The following is an 18712-nucleotide window of genomic DNA, read 5'->3' as shown; positions in this document are numbered from 1 at the left end:
TTACTCTGGATGGTGGTCCAGGAGGTCCAGGTGGGCCTGGTGGACCTGGGGGTCCCTACATCAAAACGTGGTGTTTGCTTTAGTTGATACTGACCCTGTTCTCCCGAATCCCCCCCCCCCCCCCCCCCCCATGAGAATAGAGTATACTCACGTAGTATGTGGTTCCAGACCCTCCGCCTGGCTCTCCTTTTAGTCCTTGAATGCCGTTTAGTCCTGGTCGACCCTACAGAGCAAAATGCATTCCACGTGGACAGATGGTATCAAAGTATCTCACAAAAGTGAGTACACCCCTCACATTTTTGAAGTCTTTTGAGTGAGTGAGTGAGTTTGAGAGCGATAACGCCAAACTTAACACACCGGCTGCCCCATTCCCACTTGGAACCTTGTAATACTTAATGAGTCCCAGGACACCTGGGAGGCAAAATAAATGGGCCCAATTTGTTTGGTTTTTTTCACTGTGTACTCACTTTTGTTGCCAGCAGTTTGGACATTAATAGCTTTGTGCTATTATCATTTTGAGAGAACAGTACATTTAAATGGCTACACAAGTACACAGACTCAAGATAATCAAAATATAGACATAAAATATAGGTGACAGTTGTCCTCACTTTTGTGAGATACTGTAGTTTGAAGAATAAAAAAAAAAAATAATAATAAAAGTAGAATAACTACTCACTGGTCTACCTGGAAGCCCAATTTCTCCTTTTTGACCTGGAGGGCCATAAGAGCCCTGCAGAGAAAAAGATTACACGTTTGTGCCACTCAAAAACTGCCAAAGCCATCAGGTAACAACGTGTACAGTGAGTATGTATAAACGGTGTACATACTGGAGGTCCAGCTGGGCCCGGGGGTCCTATATCTCCCTGCAGACAGAAAAAAGAGTGATGTTAACATCACGCACGTAGCCCTATATGAATGCATTGCTAGTTAATGTCAAAGTAGAAAACATGATGTCATGATTACCGGTTTCCCTGTCAGGCCCCCCAGGTACAAAGGTCGCCCATCTTGACCCACCATGAGACCCGGCTCTCCTTTTTCTCCCTGAACAAATGACATGTATTCTTATACTTACAGAACACACTACTCACAAGAAAAAGTTTGGAATATTGGGTTTGCAGGGGAAATTACAGGATTAACCTAAAATGCAATAAGTTTTATAGGTGAACTTCATTTGCTTTGTTTCAACTTTTGAATGCACATGCTCATGGAGCTCAATGTTTCAGTGCTTTTTCTTCTCACAAACAGCTGAACACCAACATTGACAACAGGAGTTCGGTTCAAGAATGGACCAATACATTTGCTCGTTTCATTAGCAGCGGAATATAAATGGCCCCCTTCATCATACTGGCTTCATGAGACTGAGACGACTCGAAACAAATGATCAATAGAACAAGGCTGGAAACAGGAAGTGGCCGATGAGCCCGGAGTGTCACACAGGGTGTCATCAGTAGGTTGCAACGGGAAGACCGGAAAAGTCACGGAAAGGCATACAATTGGACGTCCTAGGACATTTTTATCCAGCAAACACCTGTTGTGAATTTTGCTGTTCAGCAGGCTGTGCAAAAAGTACAGAAACAACGGAAAGTTGGATGAGCATTCAAAGAAGATGAAATTCAGTTCACCTGGAAAGATTGTAGCGCATTTTATGTTCATCCTGAAATTGTACCCGAAAGCGCGATCTCCCTTTCCTTTTAATTTAGGGTGGATCGGCTTACCTTAGGGGCATACCCTGGAACACCCGTGTCGCCTTTTTCTCCTTTAGGTCCAATTGGCCCCTAAAATGAACCAAGACACCAAACACTTATCTCTGTTTTTTTTACATCTGACATCCTCTCTCATGATTGCAGGTTAACTCACGGGAAATCCATCTTGGCCCGGAAGTCCCGCTCCCGTCTGACAGAAAAACAGAAAGAAAAAGTTGCAAACGCGTGGTGACCTTGTCATATTGTTTCTCGGTCAACAGCTGCATGCACTCACCTGCAAACTTGCGCCCCAAAAAAGGCTGTCGTACTACAGCGAGGCATAGTTGGGTTAGTGCGTATGAAGGTGAACAAACGCTGAGGCAAAGGCGTGGTGGTTAGTGAGAGAGGTTAGATGGTGCCACCGGGTTAATGATGTGTTGCCGTGCGATTACACTTTGACTATTGACTCACGTCACCGGTCGAATAAATGATGCGGCCCGGAGGTCCTGGAGGCCCCGGAGGTCCAGGTTGCACTCCGTCACGGCCCGGCAGACCCTGTGATGTCAACCAAAATATGGAAGATTTATATCTTTATGTGCTGCTTTGAATCTGTTGCAAAATATTTCATTGATGACTTACTTGTTGGCCCTTGTCTCCTCTGTCTCCCTTCGGCCCCTGAATTGAAACAATGAAATCGTAATTCGTTGATTTCACTCAATCTTTATGATTTAGTTGTCTTGTGCTCCAAAGCAGGTGCACAAAAAAAGAAAAATGAATTCATCTGCCAGCTTACCACATGTCCGGGAAAGCCATCCAAACCTGGAATTCCAGACGCACCTCTTGGTCCCTCCGCTCCTTTGTCGCCATTGGTTCCGGGTAAACCTGGTCTACCCTAAAAATCCAAACAGTTGAACTGGGGATTTGTACAACTCGTTAAGCAAATTTATAAAAGTGCTTCACAACCGAGCTGAGAGTGAAAAGAGATGAGACGATGGCTTACCGGCAGACCTGCAATACCTGGAGGACCCTGGAAAACATGACCCAATCCACATTTAGTGGTGTTGCTTTTGGAGTAAGGCGACTGGCGTGAGGCGTGATGCAATACCTGTGGACCTGGTGGGCCACTAACTCCCGGTGAGCCAACATTTGTCTCAAAGCCCTCCCGGTCAGCCTGGACAAGTGGATCAATCACAGTACCTTTTTGAATGCGCTCCGAAATTCACAAGTCACTTTTTTTTTTTAACACTTGTTATGAAAATAAAATTGCATGAAGTTGCCCAAAATAGTGGGGCAACCTCATTTTTCTGATTAACTCATTCAGTACCAGCCAATTCTGGACCAAGTCTGAAAAGACGTTTAAAAACGTCTTTGGGAGTGAATGAGTTCATGTCAGGTGACTGTTTTTAATAGACAAAATGACAACGTGAGAATGTTGAGCCTATACTCACAAAGCCAAAGGGGGATGACGGCCCCGGTGGCCCTGGTCTTCCTGGAGGTCCGGGTGGGCCCATGGGACCCGGAAGCCCTGCTAGCCCAGTCTGCCCTGGTGATCCTGGCAGTCCCGGGTCACCGCGAGAACCCTGGAATAAACGTGTTACTCATATCCTGTTAGATAGGTACACTAGTCACAAAACGTTGGAGGTACTGTATTTAGATTTGGGAGAATATTTCAGGATGAACTTAGAATGCAGTGTAACCTTTTGACAGAGTATAGACAAACTCGGTTATTATGTTTAAAAGTTTCATTTTGTTGTATGTTTGATTGTCCTCGAACGGTATGTTCTCACAACTTGTACGCAATGGAGCATACAGAAAAAAGGGCCAACTTGAGCTGAATAAAGCCAAGTCCTCATTAACTGATAGTGACGGCAGGAAGGTTCAATTTCGCAAGAGCAACATGATAAGATGTCTTCGGTTTGTTACAGTGTCTGAATTCATGTGAAATCGACCCACTGAAGTCACAAGGTATCCATCGTTTGTACCGAGAGGTGTTTTGGCCTCTGAGGGGCGTATCGGTGGGCTGGGTTGAGAAGTGTGACATGTGAAGAAGGGACTGTTTTTCTGATATATCACTTGGGATATGGGATATACACAATTAATAAAAAGGCCGGCAGAGGTTGCAGGTGTCAGGTGTCAGTCGGTAAGCGCATACAGAGTGGTTTAGAAAACTGCGCCTCCTGCCGGCAGAAAAGACAATCTCTTCCCGAGTCTGTTTGTTCAACTGTCCGAGTGAACATCTCTGACACCTTTGTAAGTGAACTTTCCCTAAACTTTTGAAGGCACGTGCCCAACTGTTCAGTGTTTGGACTACTTTTTGCACAACTTTCTAGGAACAGATGACCAATGTATTTCCAAGGACGTCCACTTAGCCTTTCTCTGCATCGTTTAGTGCTTTATTCGGTTTCCTGTTTTTTTGGAATGTTTTCAATTTGTTGTTTCAATTGCCTTTTTTATCCATCCATCCATCCATTTTCCGAACCGCTTGATCCTCACTAGGGTCGCGGGGGGTGCTGGAGCCTATCCCAGCTGTCTTCGGGCAGTAGGCGGGGGACACCCTGAATCGGTTGCCAGCCAATCGCAGGGCACACAGAGACGAACAACCATCCACGCTGACATTCACACCTAGGGACAATTTAGAGCGTTCAATCAGCCTGCCATGCATGTTTTTGGAATGTGGGAGGAAACCGGAGCACCCGGAGAAAACCCACGCAGGCCCGGGGAGAACATGCAAACTCCACACAGGGAGGCCGGAGCTGGAATCGAACCCGGTACCTCTGCACTGTGAAGTCGACGTGCTAACCACTGGACTACCGGGCCGCCTGCCTTTTTTATACGTCAGATTTTTACTTTATAAATAACATTTCTGTGACTCTTCGAGGCTCTGCGGTATTTCTGCTGCACCCTGCTGATGACGCTGTGAAATTCTCAGCTCAGTGGCGACTTCTGGTTTAAGATGGTCTCATCATGTCAAAATGTGTACAGCATGGGGAAGAGGACTGAAAAACCCCTGTTGCGAATTTTGCCATGAAGCCCCTTGTTACAGAACAGCAACTTGTGCAAAAAGAAACGATGAGTAGTTGGACATGTGGATTCACAAGTTTAGAGAAGGTCAAATTAAGTTCCGTTGGAAAAATCTTTTGGGTTCATCCTAAGATTTTAGTCCAAATCCCGATATCCTTAACTTTATTCACCCCGGGAGGGATTTATTGAAATGAGAAAAAGAGACGAAACCACCAGAGAGACCCGCCTATCTGCAAAGGACGATCCTCCGTCAAAGGAATCTCTTCGGCGGTATTATATAGTCTTTATTTATTCTGGACATCAAAAGACTGCAATTTTCAATAACCCACCTTCTCTCCGGGTCCTCCACGAGAGTTGAGCTCCCCACTGTCGCCCTTTGGAGACCGTATGGAATATGTTCAGATTACAAGACTGAAAATGCCCACACGCTTGCCTTATTTGAATCCAACCTTCTCTCCTTTGAGCCCAGGCTGACCTGGCAAACCACTCAGACCAGGAGACCCCTGAAAGAGCAAACAGGATGAAACAGCTGTAAAAAGTGGAGCTCAAACACATCACCCTGCCAAGATAACCTGACGTGATTGTGGCTTAGAAAGCACAGGTAGCTACATACTGGTAGACCTGGGGCTCCAGGTCTTCCAGGTTGTCCAGGAGGTCCAAAGGCAACTGGACCATTGGATCCGAATTCAACTGATGTACCAGGGACCCCAGGTGGGCCTGGAGGGCCTGGGGGGCCTGGAGGACCAGCAAAACCCTGAAACAACAAACAACAAGAGGATCAATTCGCAAATTCTTCCACATCCTATGATTTAGGCTGCACTCCCACTGGTCCAGTTTTTCGCTACTGTGCTTCGGCAAGCCCCCCGTTGTGAATGGCCAATGGTGATATCTACTCATACTCGTAAAAAAAAAAAAATAATAACTGGATTTTGAAGTAGGTGTGAAGTCAAGCATGCCCAAGCCTGGTGTAAACTGGCTAGTGTGAGTGCACCCAGAGAATGACAACGCCTCAGCATACCCGGATCTTCTCCCATTCTGGGAATCCCGAGCCCTCCATGTCAACAAATGTCTGTGGAAGAACACAATCAAATACAACAAGATCGTTGTGATGGTGAATTGTGTGTAAACCAGGCATACTGGATGATTTCCAGATCCGGATCCTGGAGGTCCTGGGAGCCCCTGGGGTCCTCTGGGTCCAGGTTGTCCTTCGCCCCGCTCACCCTGAGGTTCAGAGGTCAGAAATTCAATGTTGTGTGATAACATAAAAGTTCAACTGTAACTCAAGTGTAACTGAACCTTTTCCCCTTTAGCGCCAGAGATTCCCGGCGTTCCTGGGAAACCTTGCGGCCCTGCAGGACCCTGAAAAAAAAACTCCACTGTCAATGTCTGTTTGTGCAGACATCTATTGAAATATACTGCACACACTCACAGTTTTTCCATCCTCTCCCGGGTCCCCCTGCAACATCATTTACAAACCAATGAGCTGCATTTATGAAATAATAAAAAGTTGATATTCATCAGATTTCTTGAATTCTCTCACAGGCTCTCCGTTAGCTCCCGGTGGACCAGGCGATCCATCTCGGCCCGGAGATCCAGGGGGTCCAGGCACATGCTGCATTTGAGCCCCATCCCCAAAAGGGACCATCTCAGCTGCAGGTCCAGGTGGCCCAGGTGGACCTGGGAGGCCCTGAGCACCACGCTCTCCTTTACTTCCAAAGGCTGTACTACCCTGTTGAGGCAGAGTGTTAAAAAAAAAAAAAAAAAATGTAATCTCTTTATTTCATTTTTCTCATTGCTCCATTAAAAAATGAATGTAAGAACATAGGGCAACAACCACAGACCTTGTCACCCTTTTCTCCCTAACAAGACACAGAGTTTGATACAGTTATAGTAATGGAAATATGGATAAGCTAATAAACATGCATATTGCAAAATTCTACCTTCTGTCCGCCAGCTCCAGCTTGTGAGGAGAAGCCTGAACCAGGGTCTCCCTTTGGCCCTGCATAGCCTCTGTCCCCTCGGGTGCCTTTCTCTCCTCTGTCACCTTTCTCTCCTTTGGCCCCGCTTAAACCTGAAAGATGAGTAACAGTGCGCAATATTATGCATGCACATTATGCCTCAGATGCCGTACCTGTTGGGCGTATTGTATATGTTTCTGTCAAAAATATTAACGGCCTTGTGCATATTTTACCGCAATTACAGAAGTAATTAGACTCGGGGTTTTTTTGTTCTTTTTTGTTTTTTAACTCACCTCATACCAACATGCAAAATCTCAATCTGCTGTTTTTAATTAATTTATTTATTTGTTGTTTCAATTGCCGTATTTTCCACACTTTAAGGCATTTCGGCAGATAAGGCGTACCTTCAATGAATGGCCTGTTTTCAAACCGTTTTCATATGTAGGGCCCACTGCTAAAGACAATACAATACAATACAATCCAGCTTTATTTATATCGCACTTTCACAACCGCTGCAGCTATAACAAAGCGCTTCGCAGAACATTTAAAATACTGTACTTCGTCCAAGAAATCAGAACATTGAGCCATATAGAAGGCGCATCGGATTATAAAGCACACTGTCAGCTTTTGAGAGAATTGAATGCTTTTAAGTGTGCCTTATAGGATGGAAAATAAGGTCGGTTTTCCAGAAATTTATCTTGAACTTCTCATCAATACTGTTTTTGTATTTGTTTATGCATAGATGTTTGTTTCTACATTCTTCATATGAGTATATGTGTGCGTGTGAATATTGCTGCTGTGACAATTTGATTTTATGGAATGAAGAAAGACTGGCTCCACTTATGAGGTAAAGTAATAGGATGAGAGACACAGAAAGAGAGCGAGAGAGAGATAAAGTGTTACTTTATCCTAGAGAATCCCCAAGGAGTGTTACACGATCAATAATTATTACCTTGTCAGAGACCGTGCAAAACAAATTGTCATATAACTGAGCAATTCTTCCCATAAGTGTCTGTGGTTCGACATGCAGAGCGCTTGTGTGAATCCGTGCAGCTGGTCATTTCGGGCGGGTCACGGTTACCCTACCCTTCCCCCCCTTCCCATTCATCCCCCCCTTATACATGTTATGTCTTGTGACTTGTTGTAACTGTCTAATGCTTATTCATGTGCTAGGGTCTTTTTTATCCTGGACTTAAATTATCCTCGGAAGAGGATAGTTCGAGCGTGGGGTTTTTTTCCCCTCTCCCTACCCAGCGTTTTTCCTTTCTGAATTCTGATTGTAATTTCCCCATTGCGGGACAAATAAAGGATCTCTTATCTTATCTTATCTTATAAGCCCACAATTTAAACAATTGAAGCGGTGCAACGGTGTCAACAGGGGGAGGCATTTCACCACTTATCTGGTTTGCAAACAAGCTAAAATGACCTGTTTCCTTCAGTCTGCTTCCTTTCGAGGCGATCAGTGGAGGCTCAGGCACTGGCCTGATGGATGCAGGAGTCGTCTGGTGGTAGAATATGAGGCGATCAAATCTCTTCAACTCTTCAACTCCCTTACTTACTGTGCATCAAATAACGACGATTTTAAAACAGTATTTATGCTGACTGACCTTCACTTTGCCTCCCGTCTCCCTCCTGCTGCCGTCACCGCTGCCAAAGTCGCCAGAGGCCTGTGACACAAGCAGGTGGCATTTAAGCGCCCAGACGTCAGATCTCACCAGGGGGAAACGCTTGGAATACTCACAACATCGGAGTCGTCGTCGATGTCGTCACACAAACGCTCGGCTACCTGAGAGTTTCCCACCAGCCTCAGCTCAGCGATAGCACCCTAAAGGGGGAGTGTCAGTGAAAGGTTGTGATCATAGAAAGAGCGAGGAAAAATGAATAAGGACCAAAAAAAAAAACTATGTCATTCATCTCAAGTGCATTTTTATATTGTTTTATATTTAAAAAAGGGCTTTCCAATTAAATCTAGTCTCACACCACTCAAAACTAATCAAAAGCAATACTTGTACTCAAATCACCTTTCCATTTAAAAACCAACGTTTTTTGGGATCATAGTTGCTGTTCATACTGTACACTGGAAGGATGCGTCACAATTTTACAGACTGCATTTTGTATTTTGGAAGGAAACAGAAAAAGCTAACAAAAAGGATGCGAGGACATAAGAAAGACATGAAAATGAAAGCATTGAGGCACGGAAGAGGAAATTAGAAAGGAGCCAGTGATGTAAAGTCTTGGAAGTGGGGACAAAACGATGGTCAAGCACTCAGCACGGCTCCCTCACACTTCTGGGTTCCAATCGCCGCTCAGGAAGAAAGAATGCCGTTAGGAATAGAAGAAGGAAAACGAAGGAAGAAGGTAGGTCAGAAAGGACCAAAAAGAATCAATGAAAGGAAAAAAGGGAAAAAGAACAAATGGAAAAAAAACAAGCATCAAAGTAGTCAACGGTTGTGATACTAACCGGTCCTTTTCAAATATTTTTATTTATTATTATTATTATTTTTTTTGCTGTACTCAAAAAAAGTGTAATCCCACTACAATAGGCATTCTCATTGTCAGAGAGCGCACAAGGAATATTTGCTCCTTTGCAAAGGTCTACTGACAAAACATTTCAAAGGCAGATGATAATATTTATAGTCGCAGCGGAGAGTTGGGAGACACAAAATATTTCTTAAAGGGGTGCTTAACAAAAAATATTGAGAAGCACTGTAATGAACTATAATTTAACTGAATGTTAATGCATAAGTCAAATTTTGATTTGGATCAAGTCAAATCAAATCAAAATCATAAATATAATTTAAGACTGACTCATAACTACAGCTGTAATAAATGTTTTTGCTGCTCCAGAGTATGATTTTTTTTTTATCCCCAGAGTACATTGAGCTAATCAAGAAATATAAGATAAGATATATCATTCAGACTTTTGGAGGTATACGCTCCATGAACATGCGAAACGTGGCACGCTAACCTGGAACTTGTCCCGGTCAGCCCCCCCTGCCTGAGCAACAAAGATCCCGGCCCCCGCGTCAAGGTCCATGGGGTCCGGAGAACGCTCAAACTTCACCACCCGTGGCACTGCCTCACAGTCCTGGTAGAAGGTCACCTGCTCCTCAAAGACAGCCAGCGAGAAACGGGTCCATTTGTCCACCAGGCTCGGCACGTCGAAGCTCGCGGCCTCGTACGACGCCTCGGAATCAGGCTCGGTGTAGAAAAACTGCACTCTCTGGCGACCCGACTGCACGGCGCCGAGCTTAACGGCCACATACATAAGCCTCTGCGGCCCGTCGGTGATGGAGAAGAGGACGGAGGCGGCTGATGTGGACGGCTTGATGTGAAAGAGGAGGGAGAAGTGGCGGTAGAACGGGTTGGGCACGTGGGCCAGAGCCGGCTGACCCGACACGGCGGCAGAGGTGAAGATGTAGGCTGGGGCACCGCCCGGCCCCGAGATCCGACCGATCTCATCGGGTGGCGGATATCCGATTAGTTGGAGCAGAGACAAATTGCTCTGCTCTGCAGGGAAGGAAGAGACAGACTGTTAGAATTGAACCCACAACCTCCGAACTGTGAGGCAGATGCGCTAACCGTTCTTCCACCGCAGGGAAAAAAAAAAAAAAAAATCTATTGACATACACTCATTTCTATCCGGGAATACAACAGCATTAAAATGTTGTCTTCCCTCGTCATCATTTCTGACTGCATTTTTGGCCATTCTTGACTACACAAACATGAAACAAAACAGCAACAAGTGTGTGGTCGAAAATGACCGGGCAAGATTACTGGAAAAGTGCCGGTATTGCAGTTCACATCGAACAAAATTATCTGGAGGCTAACAACTCAAAATCTCACAAGGCATCACAAGGGAAGGGGCTCTTAGGCCTAGCAGTTGCTTCCATTGGTGAGAGGGAAGAGCCTGTGTGGCAGATTCATGAGAGAAAACTGAAAAAAAATGGTGCGCTTTAAGTGGGTCAGGGAGGTCAGTTGTGTCCGAGTGATGTAAGAGCATCATGCGTTCAGTTGCAGAGGGAATCCATATCTCACTTAAGAAAACAAAATGGGGGCAAACTCGACATCACATTTTCATAAGTGAAGAGTGAAGTCAATATTGAGCACCAACTGCAGAGTAGCACAAACAAGCGTTCATCCGGAAAATGTTTTCACACACTCATCACATCTTTGGTGCGGGCTATTTTCCAACGGGATGTGGAACGAGGCATGCGGGGTGGTCTGCTCAATTCTCCCAATGGTAGCACCTGCTTTCCCGCTTCGGGTTCCTGTGGTGCCGACACAGCTCCCGCAGCTGCTGTCTGAAATGATCTGAATGAATGAACGTTTGAGTACCGCTTCAACAGCTTGCATTTAAGAGTGCTGAAAGTTTAATGTCGAAGCACATCTGGACGTGGTCCAGGCCGCTGATTCTCTCAGGGACCTCTGGACATCAGCGTGTGTGTGTAATATTGTGCAACACAAGACCACTTGAAGCACAGTCGCACACTTTGTCAGGGTTTGCAATGTCTCCGGCCTTTATACAAAGGGCAACTCACTCAGTGTTACTCACTGGTTACTGTTACTGTGCTTGAAACGGGAACCATCAAGCACGATGGCAGCAGACTTGGACAAGTGAGATATATCCCCATCCGGTGTTTTCAACAATATTTTCTTCAATATTTTTTTTAATATTGTGTTGTACTTGCAGGACGCATTGCAAGATCAGTTGTGGTCATCAGTAGTAATCATTTTTAGGTCATTGCTACCACTACAGCACGCGGTTAGCTATCTAGCTATACCAGAGGTGGGCAAACTACGGCCCGCGGGCCGAATCCGGCCCGTTGGTCCTTTTAATCCGGCCCGCCGAAGGTCGGTCCACAATTAAGGTTCGATGTGAATGATTGCATTCGTCTCAATTGGACACAGGGAGGGGGGGGGGCGGGATCTTTTCGACCACCTAGGACCTCTGTATCGCTCTACTTCTACTGGTCTGATCACAGCCCATCTGCAGAAATGCACAGGCTAAAATAGGTCATCAACAACACTGTCGTCATTTAAAAAAAGTATATTAATACAGTACTTTCATGCTTTTGTTCTGTTGATGTTTGATAAGGACTGTCAACATTGCAGTTTATTTTTTTTAATGTACCATAGCTCGTGCTGACCTGGCCCTTCTGTCAAATTTTAAAAGTCAATGCGGCCCCCGAGCCAAAATGTTTGCCCACCCCTGAGCTGTACTGTACCTACATGCCGAAGATTTGTCAAATTACAGAACAAGTTGGTGCCCTTTTTTAAATTCCCAATTGTTATGTATTTCGGTTATTCAGACTACCATAATACATTGAAACGTAAAGCATTGTGGGTATATAGATAGAGAATAACTAGTAATATTAGCTGGTGCACAAATGTCTGCCTTGTAGCGTGAGCCGCAGGCTCAAAAAACATGCTGCCGTGTTTAATTTCATTGACAGTTGAGCTGGGCATGCACATTCAGTAGACACGCCTCCAGCTTCTCAGAGCTGAGAGAAGGGCTTGACTTTTCGTGATATACTGTATGTAATAAAAGACGGCAAGTATTTTCTTTGTGTTGAGAAGTTCTTCTTTTTTTTTTAAGAAGGAGTTTCTGAACTTTTAGTTAAATACTCAGTGCGAGTACTTTTTCCACCTCTGGTGTTACTGGTGGCAGTCATTCAGATTAAACAGGGGTCCCAATATTCCAGATGGAAGCTGGCATGACATGCACAAATGGTAAACCATCACAACATACACCCAGATGCTCCCTGCTGGCTTAATTCCGTGAAACAACAACGTTGTGTATATTTCCCAGCAAACAAAGTGACCCCATGTTCCTGCAGATTACATGAGGACCACATTTCAGTAATTCGGCGCCTGTGGGACAACTGGCAGCAGAGCGGGGAGATGGATGGATGGGCAGATGGAGGCGGAGGAAGGAAATGCTTGTCAGATGTGCATGGGAAAGCAGATCGCAGGGGACCAGAAGCGCATAGGACCCAATACGGCTGACGGTGGAACTAATGCGTTTCAGCAGGCGCAAAGGAAATGAACTCCAACAAAGGTTTTCGTATACACACACACACACACACACACACACACACACACAACAGCTACTGTATCTTATCGGCTTGATCCCAAAGTTTGATAGGCGGCCAAAGAACCAAATAAGGGACATTAGCAATACATGAACATCTAATGTTCTGTTGGACAGGCTGACCCACAAGAACAGGCCTCCAGGGACCTAACAAAGTGGATTTGGCACATCTTGGGGTATCATCTACCAAGATGAAGCAGCTGAGACACCCGTCAGATGTTCATGTTTGAAGAACTTGAGAGCGAATTAAAATCGACTGATGGAGGATCAGTGAGCTGGGACGTGCAAGATTTGAACACAATTTGTCGTTTTACTCCAAGCACAATACTTGGAAACAAAGGCGACCCTGAAGATTTTCCACGGTTGGCCGGATGCCTGCAAAATATCCAAATGGTCTCCACGATTGAAAAGGCCCAAAATGTAATTGAAAAGTGAGCTGCTGCATATTTTGGGGAATCTGCGCGCTGTGCAACGAGGGTGATTTTGGCATAAATGTCCCTTTCACACACTTACTGACTGCTGTTCTTTAATTACGACAAGACGAGTCATTGGTTTGGTAGGGTGGGCAACTGCCCGTGATCTTTGCACCTCTAGCGGGCCGTTTAGGAGGCCCCGTCTCGTCCCAATCACAAAGATCCCTTGTTACAAGCCATGACGCCGTCACCCTCCCTCCCACACAGAGGACGCCTTTTCCCACCCACAAATGCCATCATAAATGCCACCCGCTGCCACCTCTCCTGTCACAGATGCCCCGATTGTTCCCTTTTTTGGTGACAGACTATGCCGAAACCCTGCTCGTCTAGAAAGACCCACACAATATTCCAAAATGGAGAAACAAAACCCACGGATAACTCGCTCCATGGGCGACAATCGAAATGGAACAATGCTCATCAACAGTGAGCTTCCAAGGCTCCAAAAAGTCAAAACCTTCAGTTTTGCTGCAAGCACTTGATGATTAAGCAAACAAGAAAACTTTTTTAGTGCAGTTCTGATGGAAATATACCCAGAATGTGTTCTCAAAATGGACATCTTACATTAAGGCAATGGGTTAATGAAATGCAAACTCGTAAAGCGGGCTTGTGTGGAGAACGTGCAACGGTGACAACTGCGTGCACCAGCAGGGAGGCTTTTACCAAACAACACAAGGCTGTTTATGAGTCAGCCTGCAAAGCAAATAAACGTTACTCACTAAAAGTTTCAGCCTGTGGGCTTTCAGGATGATCTGAAAATGTATCATAAGTGTCGCTATGCAAAATGTGTTTGACCTTAACTGAACTTTAGAACGCGGCATGGTGGTCGAATGGTTAGCACACAAGTGTCAAACTCAAGGCCCCGGGGGCCAGATCCGGCCCGCCATATCATTTTGTGTGGCCTGCGAGAGCAAATCAAGCATGTCAACTTTTCCATGATGCTTGCTAAAGTCTGAACCAAACTTTTTAATTGTCATATGTAATATATCATTACCTGGCGATATTGCAAGCATGGTCTCGTTACGTACTTATTACATTAAGGTAAACAATGGCTGAACTAACCATTATTCTTGACGTCTGATTTCAAAAGTAGTTGTCCGTGTGGAGGTGATCAAACATTGATACAGTTTCACAAAATTCATAAGTCATAGGTCATAATGGCCCGCTCAGGTAAACCGTAACTACAAAAATGAGTTTGACACCCCTGGAGCACATCCGCCTCACGGTGCCGAGGTGCAGGCTTCCTGTGTGGAGTTTGCATGCTCTCCGCGTGCCTGCGTGGGTTTTCTCCGGGTACTTCAGTTTCCTCCCACATTCCAAAATCATGCATGGCAGGCTAATGTTACCTTATAAATTGTGACTGTGAGCGCAAACGGTTGTTCGTCTATGTGTGCCCTGCGATTGGCTGGCAACCAGTTCGGGGGTGTACCCCGCCTACTGCAACACGCCCTTGTGAGGATAAGCGGATTAGAAGATGGATGAACTATCAAACTGTTGAATGTTTCAATCGTTTTTGCAAAACTTGAGCTTGCTGTTATCTAACAAAGAGCCTAACAGCAACATTTCATGCAAAATTCTCTTCATAGAGCTGTTCACATTTTGACTTCATGAGAGCAAGGCAACAACAAACAATTGATCAACATTGCTTCAAACAGGAAGTGGCCACCGTGTCACTGAATATCATCAGCATTTTGCAACAATATAGACAAAGACTGGAAGAGTCACAAAAAGACATAGTAATGGATGTCCTTAGAATTTAAAAAAATATGTTATGCCATTTTGGAGAACAGGAAGTTGGGTAAACGATGTATTGAAACACTGAACAAATTAAGCCAAATTAAGTTAAGCTGCAAAAGTTATAGCACATTTTAGGTTCATCCTGAAACTTCCCGCAAAAAAGTTCAGCCGTTGCATCATCCAAGCAGCTAAAAACATGCAAAGTCACACGTTCAGCCTAAAAAGCAACAATGTGCACTCAAGCACATGCAACAAAACAACAAGGTTACCTTCAGAGTAACTAATAGCCACACACGCGGGGCTCCCGGGCTCCTGCGCGCCGACAGGCAGGAGGCCACACTTCACCGGACGGTCCGCGCTGTCCAAAGATGCCCGGCAGCTGTCCTGCACTTGATGGCAAAAGCTGCGGCAGGGCAGAAGCAAGGGTGCCGAGGAGGGCGAGGGGCACCTGGGCACCAGCAGGAGGCATAGGAACCACTCTACGCGCTGGCGACAGCCCGCCCGGGTCGGACCGGCCCACGCCCGCAACGCCGCCCCCACCTGCTCCACAGACGTGTGGTTGAAAAAATTAGGTAATGTGAAGAACTGTTGTCGTTTTCTGGAGCACATGTGCCATTCAGACGGCACGGGGAAACAAAGCGGATCGGAGCCGGTATCGAGAGTCCCGTTTTCCATACTCGTGAGGTTACTCGGAAGGATGACAGATTCTACACCAGATCCAAGATCTTGCCTGGACCCCGATCCAGATCCAGACGCATCATTTTCCCAAATTGCAGATCCTTCCACCTCCCTCCCCCCTCCCAAGCCATCAATATTACCCGTTACGTTAGGCTCAGCGCTGTCGACCTTCGGGGAACCTTGAGTAGTCCCGGGGCTGGTGGTCACATCCCATGCCTTGACCAAGTCACGGATTCCAGTTGCCACTTTGATGATTTCTTCTCCAACCCCCAACAAATCCTCATCCTCCTCATTCACGCTCTTAGCGCCACCCGTTGTTGCTGAGGCAGTTGTTGGGGGCAGTGTGGTGGGTCGCGGGTCGGTGCGCCAGAACCAGGCCTCCAAGCCTCCAACAAACAGAGCCAGGAGCAGGATCCTCAACATGGTGCTCGCCGCCACACCGGTCCAAGGTCTGAGTGTGGTGTGCCGATACCTGCACCGTTCAAGTCAAGTTAGTCCAGAACAAAGATGTAAAAAAGCGCAACAGCTTGCAGATCTTCCCACTGGAAGGGCACAACCCCCTGACGAAAAAGCACTAAACATGGATAGAGTGGGATGCAAATCTGGAGGGAGGTGGGCTTCGACCATGGTCACTCACATCTCTCCTGGCGCTCCCAAAACTCCTCCTCTTCATAGTCCTCTGCTCTTCGGCTTCACGGAGTGGTAACAGTGTAACTTTGCACACATTCAAAAGCCACCTCAATCAATGTTGACCAATCATCATTTAAGTCGAGAAAGCAATTTGTGCATGTGTAATTCATGCTGTGGAATGAATTAAAATGCTGAAATGTAGAATGTGAGGACTGAATTTGGAATGCGTTAGAGTTTCAGGAATGGGAATCATTTCAAAGAGGTCCAGAATCCGCAGAACAGTTTGAAGGTGCATGGAATGGATTTTAATCGGTCACGAAATGTGGAAGTACCGGAGGTAAATACTATATGCTACAATATCATTTACATTTGAGAATATTATTGAGAGAGTTGGAGAATTCTACTGTGGAAAGAAGAAGAATGTGAATGCGGGGATTCATGGAATGTGGAAAAGTCCCAAGATGTTCTCTGGGTGAGCACAATTTTTTGAAGCTGGAATAGTTGAAATTGTTCAAGAAACGTGGCGGTACGTGGTTAATACCGTATGCTATCATATCCTTGAAATGTGAGAAGGTTATAGTGAAAATGATGGCATGTGGGGATTTTTGAAAATGAGTATTGTTCCCAAGTTGCTCGATATGTGTTGGAATTTGGAACTAGAAAATGTGGAACTTTTCTCTGATACACTTGAATTGATTTTTGACGAATGAAAATGAGGGATTCTGGGAAAAGCGGCTCTTTTTGGAATGTGAAACGTATGTCCTGACTGTTGTGACGATACATAATTTCCAAAAGTTGGAAGGGTATGACCAGCTGAGAAATGGCAAAGGAGCAGAATGTCATAAAACGAGGAGAATAATAATAAATTTATGTTTTTTGTGTCAAATAACAAATGCTCGGATGTGAGCGGTGATGACTGATGAAAGATGAGGAAGTGAAGCTGCAAGAGGAAGGGATAGTGATGTGTGTGTGTGCGTGTGCGTGTGCGTGTGCGTGTATGTGTGCGTGTACTGCATCGGGTGGATGGGGTTGGGGGTGGGAACAAGGGGTGGAAGTCTGATGGGATGTTCTCATCATCCACTCCCTCACAAGCCCGTTACCTCATTGCAGAAAATCCCTGGAGTGGTTTCCATTTCTAGGTTCTCACAGTGGGCCGTTAAGGGAAGGATGCAAAGAGGGAACCCCCTCACCCCACCCACACACAGCCCTCCGGTGCCCCCATCTGCCAAGTTAGGACATCCAGCTGTTCCTCATTCCGGCCCTCACATCTCCCACGCACATCGTATTAGGAGACATTTTGCTAATCTGTGCGTTGTAAAGCCGATTGATGAATTAGCATGAGCGTCTGCAGCTCTGTGACCTGCGCAAAGTTACAAAGCCACCCGGGCTGCTCATTCTGATGACTCACTTGCATATACAACCACATAAGGTGAATTCCAGCAGAGTTTCACATCCTGCAGCTGCACATTTAACTCCAGAGGGAATATAAATCCAGTGCTGATTTAAGATATGAGTTTCAATCTTTTCACGGCCACGCGCATCACCCAAAGCACTCATAAGTCATCTCACCGAACGGAAATAAATGAATGCCATTAAGTTCTGCCTATCTCCGCAAAAAAAAAAAAACACACACACACAACACATTTTTACATGCATTTTTAATAAGGAAAATAGAGCTCTCCAATATTCTACTACAGATGAACATTTAGTGATAGCACAATAAAATAGAAGATCAAGAATAAAGCAGTTTGTCCGTCATGATTAATTCACTGTAATCGTGTTCTACTTCTGGTGTTGCACCTTGGCCACACGAGGGCAGTATAATACAGACATACAGACAGTCACAACTCCTCACTAAGATGTAGTAACATCCATCCATCCATCCATTTTCCGAACCGCTTGATCCTCACTAGGGTCGCGGGGGGTGCCGGAGCCTATCCCAGCTGTCTTCGGGCAGTAGGCGGGGGACACCCTGAATCGGTTGCCAGCCAATCGCAGGGCACACAGAGACGAACAAACATCCACGCTCACATTCACACCTAGGGACAATTTAGAGCGTTCAATCAGCCTGCCATGCATGTTTTTGGAATGTGGGAGGAAACCGGAGTACCCGGAGAAAACCCACGCAGGCCCGGGGAGAACATGCAAACTCCACACAGGGAGGCCGGAGCTGGAATTGAACCCGGTACCTCTGCACTGTGAAGTCGATGTGCTAACCACTGGACTACACTGTACTGTATTTAGCTGTTTTTAGCAAAGACAGATACCTGAAAGTATTGTTATATTGTCCATGTGCACGTATTGCTCTGCCGTTTGTGGACACATTTTTGTTGCTGAGCCTGTCTATGGCGTTTTGTGTTGTTCTTAAACATAATTCTATTTGACGCATGTTCAATGTGATGGTAAACTTCAACTGGGAGTGGCATTTGCACCTTGAGGCCT

At 45.6% G+C, this 18712-nt stretch overlaps 1 protein-coding gene across 2 annotated transcripts in view; it reads right to left on the bottom strand.

Moving 5' to 3' along the window:
- LOC147209958 (collagen alpha-1(XVIII) chain-like) overlaps positions 1-18712 on the bottom strand; it is a 29257-nt gene that overhangs the window by 5688 nt on the left and 4857 nt on the right. Inside the window, exons 1-28 of one of the 2 annotated variants that reach the window (XM_086125438.1) lie at positions 15232-16150; positions 9630-10171; positions 8403-8486; positions 8269-8328; positions 8088-8163; positions 6644-6774; positions 6545-6562; positions 6244-6432; positions 6133-6159; positions 6000-6062; positions 5841-5924; positions 5722-5772; positions 5317-5457; positions 5153-5206; positions 5033-5077; positions 3131-3262; positions 2788-2853; positions 2683-2709; positions 2476-2574; positions 2322-2357; positions 2154-2237; positions 1858-1893; positions 1716-1775; positions 964-1041; positions 828-863; positions 677-730; positions 152-223; positions 5-55 (exon numbers count right to left, since the gene is read on the bottom strand). In XM_086125438.1, the coding sequence (XP_085981564.1) occupies positions 5-55; positions 152-223; positions 677-730; positions 828-863; positions 964-1041; positions 1716-1775; positions 1858-1893; positions 2154-2237; positions 2322-2357; positions 2476-2574; positions 2683-2709; positions 2788-2853; positions 3131-3262; positions 5033-5077; positions 5153-5206; positions 5317-5457; positions 5722-5772; positions 5841-5924; positions 6000-6062; positions 6133-6159; positions 6244-6432; positions 6545-6562; positions 6644-6774; positions 8088-8163; positions 8269-8328; positions 8403-8486; positions 9630-10171; positions 15232-16063 (3228 nt within the window). In that variant the 5' untranslated portion in view covers positions 16064-16150. Of the gene's footprint in view, positions 1-4; positions 56-151; positions 224-676; positions 731-827; positions 864-963; positions 1042-1715; positions 1776-1857; positions 1894-2153; positions 2238-2321; positions 2358-2475; positions 2575-2682; positions 2710-2787; positions 2854-3130; positions 3263-5032; positions 5078-5152; positions 5207-5316; positions 5458-5721; positions 5773-5840; positions 5925-5999; positions 6063-6132; positions 6160-6243; positions 6433-6544; positions 6563-6643; positions 6775-8087; positions 8164-8268; positions 8329-8402; positions 8487-9629; positions 10172-15231; positions 16151-18712 lie in introns of those variants that run through there. The other variant, XM_086125519.1, reaches the window with a different exon arrangement.

The sequence above is a fragment of the Hippocampus guttulatus genome, chromosome 1, assembly GCF_054856545.1.
Source record: "Hippocampus guttulatus isolate MCC_2025c chromosome 1, RoL_Hgut_1.0, whole genome shotgun sequence".
In the NCBI taxonomy this organism is placed as follows: Eukaryota; Metazoa; Chordata; class Actinopteri; order Syngnathiformes; family Syngnathidae; genus Hippocampus; species Hippocampus guttulatus.
The sequence above is the reverse complement of the archived record's forward strand: the minus strand, read 5'-3'. Positions and strand labels throughout refer to the sequence as shown.